The 10,601-nt window shown below is 37.6% G+C and overlaps 1 protein-coding gene across 1 annotated transcript in view; it reads right to left on the bottom strand.

Moving 5' to 3' along the window:
- Positions 1-2,153: 2,153 nt before the first annotated feature.
- Positions 2,154-10,601, bottom strand: part of LOC110458929 (glyoxylate reductase/hydroxypyruvate reductase-like) — a 24,410-nt gene continuing 15,962 nt past the window's right edge. The window contains exons 2-3 of the mRNA XM_021510910.1: positions 9,973-10,134; positions 2,154-7,304 (exon numbers count right to left, since the gene is read on the bottom strand). Coding sequence (XP_021366585.1) covers positions 6,733-7,304; positions 9,973-10,134 — 734 coding nt within the window. The 3' untranslated portion in view covers positions 2,154-6,732. The remainder of the gene's footprint in view (positions 7,305-9,972; positions 10,135-10,601) is intronic.

Below are 10,601 nucleotides of genomic sequence, written 5' to 3'. Positions count from 1 at the left end.
TTCACAATTTTGGTAAAGCACCTTAAGACCCTTCCATCTATGAAGAGTATTTGATTCTACCATATCTGGGTCTTGAGAAGAAGATTTTTGAAATTTTAGTCAATTTGACCCTTTTTGGCCCCGCCCCTCAGGCCCCTGGGGGCCGGGGACCAAACCGGCAACCATTTTTGTTGACCTTTGGCCATGGAAGCTTTCTGCAAAATTTCATTGAAATTGGTTCAGGGGTTTTGGAGAAGAAGTCGAAAATGTAAATTGTTTACGGACGCACGACGGACGACGGACGACGGACAAAAGGAGATCGCAATAGGTCACTTGAGACTTTGTCTCAGGTGACCTAAAAAATGGTTTAACTGTAATATTTCTTTTTTTTTCAGATTGATTACATTTTTTTTGAAAATAATAAAACAATTGTAGCTTTTAACTTCTGTCAATATCTGAATTTATCGCCCGAGAAAAGATATATTGACCGAGGACGCATTTTCCAGACAAGGTTATATCAAAATCTCATGCTGCCATAACGTGGATTTTGCAAAGTAAAAAGCCCGAACAAGTATATATATATTTCCTATGACAGAGTGGGAAAGTCAACGATGATATAGAAAACCAAAAATCTAGGTCAGATCAAGGCAAGATCCAAGGTCAAGAGGCGAATCCCTATGTCCATTTAAATGTCAGATATAGAGTACGTAAATCTACTGGAAGAAGTCACGATTCCGTGTATGATGATGAATATATGTTCAGATCACTAGAACGCAGGAGGAATTATGTGGCGGGTATTCTATTTTCTTCCAAAATGGTTCAAGTGTGTCATGAAATACTCTTACAGTAAATTGGTATTATTTGCACGAGAATAAATTACTAATGGGGACGGGGGTGGGGGTTGGATTGTTTTCTGAAGAGATGTTTGCTCGGGAATGAGACGCAGCCTGTTTATTATAATAGTTGTCTACCTTGGTTTGAATCTTTAATTGTTGAAATGCCACCGGCTACGTAATTGTAGTCTCGTTCAACCAGACTCTTGTTGTCTGCGCAAACGTCAAAGTGATCAAGCGTATGATTGAACGAGAGTACCGTAATCGGGAATCGTCGGTAATTTTCATAAACGAGAAAATTCTCATTTACGGAGATAACCGACGGTTCCCGATTGCCGCCAACGCTCACTGAGGTTGTCTCCCTTGTTTTGGAGAGGTATTTGTCAAAAATTGACTGAGAAGGGCGATTTCTTTGGTTCGAAGAATCACCAGATCTGTCTGATTAATTGAATACATCTTTGGATAAGTGGTAGAGAATGAATGGGTTTTGTTATAAATATGTCAATAAATATGCTATATTTATAGCTGTAGTTCGCCATTTCACATTTGCTGAGAGACGGTAAAGCTGTGTCGGAGGGAATAATAAGGTTGGAAAAAAACCTGGAAGGAGAATGTGAGAAAGAGACAAGATGAGAATAAAGCTGATTCAATAACAAGTGAGAACGTGTTGGCTGGAGTGAGTTAAGGGAGAGAAAGTGTTGAAGGTTTGGCGTGGGAAGAGGACAATACATATTAGGGAAAGAGATTGTAAACTAGACTAGTTTGCATATTAATATAATATATACTTTCAACATAGTTCAAACGTCATGCTCCAGTTCAATAAGAATTCTACTAATGGTAAGTATTTTAATAATAAAAATGTCTATTTCAATTTTGTTTTGAACGAAATCAGCGAGGTATGGATGTCAAACAGATTAAAATAGGTCACGTGTAGAAAAAATCGTCATGTGGAGAACTTGGAAGGGCTCCAGGGTGAATGACATTTTGAATAATATTACATTTTCGTTTAGGTAAATTAACCAACATACACTGGGCCGGGTATCAAAAAGCCTGCGTCACCTCAACACAGCTGACAGGCCTACACATTGATGTCGGTATAGTTAACTGTATAATTTAAAAAAGTAATGTCATTTATTTAAACAAACTTTTATAGTTTCATCCAAGCATGATTCTTGGTAGGTATTATCACTCTAGGCATTTTGGTTGTTTGAAAAAAAGTAATTTTGAGAGAGAGTAAAAATACAGTTGACACAGGACAGACGAGGGACGGCGCATCACGTCATTAGCTCATTTCGCCCGGACGGGCCAGGTGAGCAAAAACTAAGAAAAACACGACACTGATAAAAGTATCAACTTTGTAATGTTTAATTAAGAAAGCAACATAAATTTATCTACGATAATAAAAACATATTTTTATAAAACAATGGCATCTATAATTGTACATACAGAGAGTCATACAATCTGTAAATTGCAACAAGTCACGTGATATTGTGCATACAGACACGTGCATTATCCGTGCTTAAGTGTCTTAACCTCTACCTGTCATCTTTACAATGCCGCTAGCTGGTCCCTCGTGATCAGAACATATGACATCATTTAGCATTTACTATTTAAATATCTAAGAATGTGTCTATGAGAACGTAACACAGGGGCGGTATACATTATTTATACCAGTGAGGAATGAAGGTTTTCTAAAGGCATGTAAAAGACGTTCGACTTAACGTCAAGTTTACGGTAAAAGAAGAGGGTTAGGGTTTAAGTCCCTTGCCTCCAACCTTCTAAAGTCCGTCACTGGTACAATCTAAGTCCATGACCAAAAGGACTTAAGAATGAATCAAAATAGTATGTTTGGCCCTTTCCTAGCGTGTTAGAGGTAGTATTAACACTCGATACAAATGTCCCTATAACGACTTATATAACTCTCTTTGTCAGCAGTACAGGTCTAATTATGCATACTGTAATTGATTATCATGTCCCTGTGCCCACGACCATTATACTAATGTTTTGTTATTTGCCTTCGAGTTACTTTGTAACTATAAATGAGCAATACAATTATTGAATATTATTGAATTTATCTGGTCCCTGTGTTGTATACTGCTCTGTCTACAGTCTATGGAGGCACGGAACAAATCTAAGGCTCTTTAAGAGACCAACTATATAATCAAATAACATAAAGTTAACCACTCGACCATGTTTTCTCTGTTGCTATCAAAGGCAGTTGGTATAAACCCGTAAGCCGTGAAATATATACGCGTGTTCTAAGGGAGATAACTCCCACTTATTATAAAAAATGACTAACAAAACAAACAACTCAATTCAGGTCAATCGGTAAACGTCGGCACTTTCCGTAAACGAGAAAAAAATGGGTTTTTTTACGGAAAGTGCCGCCGGTTTCTGATTGCATTCAGATTTGACCACCCACCGATTAACAGAGTTTTTTTGTACAACGTGTCAAATTATATATGTAACAAAATCAACTCATATGACAGGCGGGTAATATGAGTCAATGTCACCTGCATAACAAAAACTAACAAAATGAAAGGTTTTAGCATTCAAAGCGTGATAAGTAAAACAAAGAAATTAAAATAATCAAATGAGATTCTTGAAATTAAAAAAATTATATATATAAAATCAAGATGTTGAAGTTTTATTAATGTCTGTGTACAAAAAAGATATGAAATGCATTTTAATATATTTTAAAACTGAACACATCAGGCTATATATAGCAACTGCGCACCTACTCTGTTTTCATTTTAAAATAGTTTATTAGCAACACTACTCTCCAGTTATGAAAAGTTGAAACAACATTGCAGGGAAATATATTCATACATCAACATAAAATATCTGCAAGCTGTAAAGACACTCTGCTCAGATTGTAGTTAGCTGATGGTTAAAAGTTGAGAAATACAACTGATTTTTAATCGAAATATTAATATTAATGAATAGGGTCAAATGGACATGGGACTATACAAAAAGCGTAAAAAAAAACAACGGCTATTCTAATGATGTTATTTGTTGTTATTATCTCTTCTTCATAAAGAATCCACACCGTGTTTACATAAGCAGACCAAAATGACTTATCGCGTTGACATTTGTGTTGTTATCCCCATGGGGCGACTGCATTTATTTTCAGGTATGCCCACCTGCTCATTGCTCATGTGTATGAGTACATTGTACACTTACTAGCTCTTCCTGACTATTTCACCTCTAACTTGGCTAATCACCGTATTTAAAAAATACATCTACTGAATTATGGAATATTAATTAACCCTTAATGAGTATGGTAATCAGAGGTCAACGCGAAAGGTCATTGTGGTGTGTGGTATACTAAATATACAGTGTACATACAGCACATATAACATGGGTTATCATTTAACTCATTCACCATTGAAGACACATTTGAACTCTTCCAATTCAAAGATTGGAAAAGTTCATTAGGAAATATCAGGGGTGAATGAGTTAAGGATCCCTGTCCCACTGCAGACAAAACAATCATTACAGAATTCCATTGTAGTATTTCGTGCTTAGAGTAACCTCCCCTTAATTTCATTTTGGATGTAAAGTTATACCATGAAACAGTTAGATCGGTTTGTCGGAGAGACGGTTTAATTTTCGCAGGTCCGGGGATCGAATCCTGGCCAGGAACTCAATACATTTTTACAATCGGAGAACTGATGTAGATTAATTGTTTATTAATTTGTCCTATCATTTTTTCATAACAGTTCCGAAAGGCATGGGTTTTTTTCTTATCAGAGATGAGTTATCAAAACTGTAGTCATGTTGGAAAAACAGTTTCCAGTGCATAGTTTAAGTTTTTGGCAGTGGCACCGGGATCCTTAAGTTCTGAACCTCGCTATGTGGAAGTCGTGGTAAACATGAAAAAACCCGCAGACACACCGGGCGTTGGATTCAAATAAAACCGGTTGGAATCGAGTGCATTCAAAACACGTATGTGTTAAACCTGGCAGTTCCGACTGTATAACAGGAGTGACATGTTTAATCCTTATACAATATCACATTTATGTAAATAAGTCATACAGTACAAGTATGAAGTCCTATACAATTACATATATCGATATATCATCTGGATTAACATACAAGTACAAACCAAGTGCGATTATGTATATATTTTTCTAATCTACAGGAGCCAGGCACTCTGGTAAAGTTGTCGTCAACATAGCATTATGCATGAAAAAAACCTTTTCTCTCCCTCAATTTCTGCAAGTACCAGCACAAAGGCGTCCATGCATATTAATATGCTTGGCTGCTATATATGCTATATGGAAGCAATATTGCATACTAGAACACTGCTCGCTGAAACTTTTATTTTCAGTTTCTACATCATATAAACATCATGAAAATACCAGGGGTCATAAGTAATAATTATAATAATAATAATTCGAGGTTCTATTACAACCTAGTTTGTAGGCCGTCTCAAAGCGGTTCTCAAATTATAATCCGTGGCTATAGGGCCTTTGCAACTAGTCAATATCTTCTTCAACTCCCCAAGTAGTATACAGTCGGTATTGCCATTTCGGCGCTCACGGCTAGCATTCAACAAATCTAGCACTGCCCAAACACGTACTCATTTACAGCTGAGTAGACTGGAACAAGCAGAGTAAAGTATCTTGCTCAAAGATACAACACAGTGCCGTGACGGCACTCAAACCCGCGACCCTTCGGTCACGAGCCCGGCGTCCTACTACTCAACTACCGTGTCTCCAGTGAGCGTAACCTTTAGAATGTCCAGGACTTCATACAAATGATACAGAAAGAAGTGTATTGCAATGTAAAATACAAGTTATTATTATAACAAATGGCTAAAACTTTATAAAGAAAACATGGTAAACAATGTATTTGAGGATGCTTAAACGTAACGAGGTCAGTCTGTGACCTCATTTTATACAGTCACTATGACTGGTTTGCCGGTAGTTCATCAATGAAAGATATAACTTTTTCCAGACTGATATAATTCGATATCGCACTTTCAAATATATGATAAGTAAAAATAACCGATGACGTAGGAGTGTATTTACTGTTAAAATGACGTCATACCCATCGCTTCAAAAGCGTAAAAATTGAACACAATGCATCTCATAACATTTACAATATGTTTCAGTGTCTGTACAAGAATCTCTCCTGTAGAGAGGAGATCATTGCTCAAGTTATTTAAATCCCATTTTTAAAAACTTTTAAACCGTTAATGTTAAAAATAATGACCAAGTTAATAGATCTAGAACCATAGATCTTATTTCGAAGGAAGAAAACGATCATCGCTTACCAAGGGTTGCGAAACGCCGGTTACTATCATTTCCTCGATATAATGCGGATCTTGACCGTTGGTAAGCAAAAACCGAGGACTAGTAATATAATCATATCTACAGGAGATAAAAGAAAAGTTTTTTAAAAAAACGCACATATTATGACCCTGAAAATAGCTGATATTAAACACCTCCCATAAAATGACGTCCTAGTGTTCATCACTTCCGGCAATTGTGTCAATAGTGTTAATGTGTCTTAGAAGATCGAAACTCTTCAAATAAAATAAACAGAAAGTGATGCGATTTCTTCCTTACAAATAAAATCAATCCGGAGCCATCATTCCTCCAACCAAAAATATCACTTTTAACCCTTTCACCACTGTAGACCATAATAGACTTATCCAGATAAATGTATGGTAGAGTCTACTAATGTTACCTAGGGTTGTAAGGGTTAAGTAAAGTTCAACATCCAACCCAAGTTATGAGAACATTCTTTAACATAATGGAATTTCTGAAGCTTTTTTCTTGAGAAAACATCGCTGAGATGTAGTTTAATGTCTTAATTATTTCCTTAATTCAGGGAATGCTTTCCAAAGCAAAAACTTCCATAATTTCTCAAAGATAAGAAAAAAATGTGAAATCGGTATTTGGCACTTAAGTTAAGAATTATTGGTCAACATGGCCAAGATGCCCTGGGCCAAGACGCCAGAGTTCCGACTTCGGTTGTCCCAAGTGTGGTTGACCTCTTGATAGGGGAAGAAATGGCAGTTATTGAGGCCCTGTAGGGGCGCCTTGAAGGAGATTTGTCCTTCTTCTCGAACATCAAGTCCTGCAGCATATATGTCTCCCTTCCGTAGGGCCTCGTATAAGTCGGCGTAGTTGATAGTATGCCCTCTAGAAGCGTCAATCAAAATTGCACTGTTTTTCATGCGCTTGAAAGCGTCTTTATTAAATAGGTTCCAGGATTGTGTAGTCGGCTTACAACTCAAACACAAGATGTCGGATTCCTCTAGAAGCTTTTCAAATGAACAATATTCGGCACAAATTTCACCAGCAGCTGGTACCTCCGAAATGTCATTGTACATGATTCGGTTAACGCCCATGTAGCTTAGTCGCTTGGCAACAGCGTGACCCACATTACCAAATCCCACAATCCCCAGAGTCTTGCCTGGAAAAACCATGTGGTTCTGATTGGCGTCTGTAACCTCTGGAATAAGTTTTGTTGGAGAATCTGTTAAAGAAGGAAAGATAAACACTTATTTAAATTTTAGTTGCTTGGCCTATTATGTAGTACATATCAAGGCATTCTACACTTTCTGAATAGCTATAGACCTCTGAGATCATCAAAATCCGAGAATACAAAATATACAAAGTCAAAGTATATTACTGCACAACGTAACAAGCAATACAATGTATTCGTCAATGCAATTATTAATGTGATTGTTCTTCTCTTACCGACTCATTTCGAGTAATACCATACGCTGAAGTTCAGCTTGAGGGCCATGCAATACTAAAGCCCTTAACATCCTGTTACACACCCTATGTGTGTATGGAGTGAACAAAAATCTTGAAATCTTTAAAGGAGATGAATGATATTTTAGGTTTTTTATTCGTTCTAGTTAAAGTTCTTTATTGCCTTAGGTCTTTCGACTCATCGGTGTCAAAAGTGAGATATTTACATCCAATACAATACAATACTACACAAGTACTTTACATATCTTTGTATGACTTTGAATTCGTAAAGTGTACTTCTAAATCGGGAACCATCGGCACTTTCCGTAAACGAGAAAAGTATTTTCTCGTTTACGGAAAGTGTCGACGATTCTCGATTGTGTACCTCTGTGTTGAACTTGGTACTACAGTAATGTATGTGGGTTTTTTTCTTTTTTAGTTTACCACATGTTGTCAAGACAGGTTAGCACCATATATGCTCAACTAAACAGAGACCAAATTCCTGTTAACGTAAGAGAAAATCGATTACTTTGTAAGCACCTTCGTTGACGGGACAAGGTAAGCACGTACGGCATTGGAACAAAAATTGATTCTTGAACATTAGTCAATATATTTACACACGTTTCCCAACGAAGGGATTCGTTTTCTGTCTACACAGGAATCCTTTTGCTAATTAGTCTTTCATGTCGGATGTTTGATTTGAGCTATCAAATGGTCGGTTCTTCTGGATTAATTATGTTTGTGTTAATTAGACCATAGCTTCTGATTGCTATTCTCCGCATTACAAATTCTACTCCCTATTGATTCCCTCCCTCCCTGCCATCTAACGTCTGATGTTGTGCTTGATAAATAGCGAAAATGTTACCTATGTTATGTGTTTAAGAAAGTAACTTCTACCCGGAGCATGGTCTTTTTCAACTTCCAGGGCCCGTATTCATGAATTCATTCCCATGATCATACTCAGATTCTGTGTTCAAATTAATAAAGAATTCATAATTTGTCAATGATTGGAAAGAAATTTGAAGAAATTTGCACTCGAGCACTGTTTTTATTTTGTTATTTGATTTTTTTTACCGTGTCACATGATCAAAGCGAGTAACAAGAATACTTGCTTGAGCACAAAACGCATGCTTCAGCATGAAAATGGTTTCATGAATACGGGTCCTGAACTTTGAAAAACTACTGTATTCCATCGAATGATCGTACAAGATGACTAATGAGATACCCAGACATAACAATGGATACCTTCTTTGTCCTCTGTCAAGAGGAAAATTGCTTGACCAGAAGTCAGTAATTCCAACATTCGCTCCTAAAGTCACATATGAACCTTACCAAATCTAAGTCCGGTTGAAATATGAAGGGGTGAATGAGTTATTGCGGGGTGCTCTGGTGTCTCTTTATGCATCTCTGGTTAACCGGTTTTCATACTTTTGTGACTCTGTATAATGACGTGTTAAAGTCAGTAACAAATCAACCAATATGTTCGCAGTTTAAAGAGTCAAACGACTGACCCTAATCATGATATGCTGCCACTGTCTTACCCTGACCTTAGCTGTACCACAAACGCAACTCCTCTGAGCGTGAGCAGAGAACAAGTTCCTGTCATTCGGAACTTTCAAGTATGTTCGAGGCTTCATCAATGCCAATCGGGAACAATATTTCTCGTTTACGGAAAGTGCCAATGGTTCCCGATTGCATCGATGCTTGTCACGAACGCAGTTACGTGTTGGTGATATTGTATGTAAACGCCAATCAAGAAACAGAGCACATGTCATGTCAAAGACCTGTCCTGCCAGAAAATGACACCTGCTTTCAATTTATGATATATCAAAAATGACAATGAGATTATCTCCAATCTGATTAAAATCATATGTGACATGGCTTCGTTAACTTCGTACTACGCCTGAACATCTGAATGTTCCGCGGTCAGGGTCACGTTCAAGTGACCTCTAGATGAACCAATCAGAGGCGCGCTGGCAAAAGTTTGCCAGCGAATTGGAATGTCATGGCTGATTGATAAATAGCGAGGGGTATCGAACAGATTAGTTTTCCAAAACAAATATGGCGGCGGGAACTGACGTTTCTACGACGCCAAGGAAAACGTACCCATTGGTAATAATTCCGTAGGCAACACCGCCATACAGTCTTTCCTCTTTAATAAAGCTTCGCATATCTGTTTCTGTTCGTGTTTCAGACGATCAATCTCAAATAACTTAAGAACTTTCGCATCATTCTCATCAATGTCCGCCATATTTGTTACAACTCCGAGCGCCCTTTTGAAAGAGGGTATATCTGATTTGTCAAAATTTAATGAGTATTTATAAATATAAAGGTCACCTGACCCTGACCGCGGCACACTCAGATGTTCAGGCGGAGCCATGTAACAGATGATTTTAATCAGATTGGATTATCTTATGTGCTGTCAATTGGTATAGACATTAACGTACCTGATGACGTCGCTTGTAGCAGAATGGCGATGGTCAGGTCGACTACGGTTTCCATGGAGACCTTGGGTGGGGTTGCGATCTTGATACCCAGTCGATGACATTCTTCGGTGTCGATGTGCCCGAGATCCTCAGAAATTGTCCCGACGACTTTGAGATTGGGGCCTGAAATGTGGAAACAGTAGTACGTAATTTCTTGACATCAAAAACATGTAAATCGAGATTTATACAAGAACCATTAACAAAATTGTCCAAACACGAATCCCCTAAATCGAGCCTATGAAATTAGTTATAATCATTTGTGTGAAAGTAGTCCATTATGACCTAACATGTACTTATATTACACTGTACCAGTGTATGTAGATAGAACTAGGTATCGATCAATCATGTTTACCAGGGGTGTCTTGGTATAGAAACATCGGGTAACAAGAGGCCCAATGGGCCTGCATCGCTCACCTGTTATTAATCTAACACTTGTAATCTTAAGATTTCATAAGAACCTATTAAAAGATTTAAACATATGACGCCTCTGACCTTGATTGTCGAACAAGGACATTAGGTTGAAAGTGGATCAAGGTCATTCATTTGAACTAACATGGTAATCCTTCATCCCAGCATGCTACAGGCCCAAT

This window comes from Mizuhopecten yessoensis, unplaced genomic scaffold (assembly GCF_002113885.1).
Source record: "Mizuhopecten yessoensis strain PY_sf001 unplaced genomic scaffold, ASM211388v2 scaffold9847, whole genome shotgun sequence".
Taxonomy (NCBI): domain Eukaryota; kingdom Metazoa; phylum Mollusca; class Bivalvia; order Pectinida; family Pectinidae; genus Mizuhopecten; species Mizuhopecten yessoensis.
Note: the sequence above shows the minus strand (reverse complement) of the source record. Positions and strands in the feature narration are given on the sequence as shown.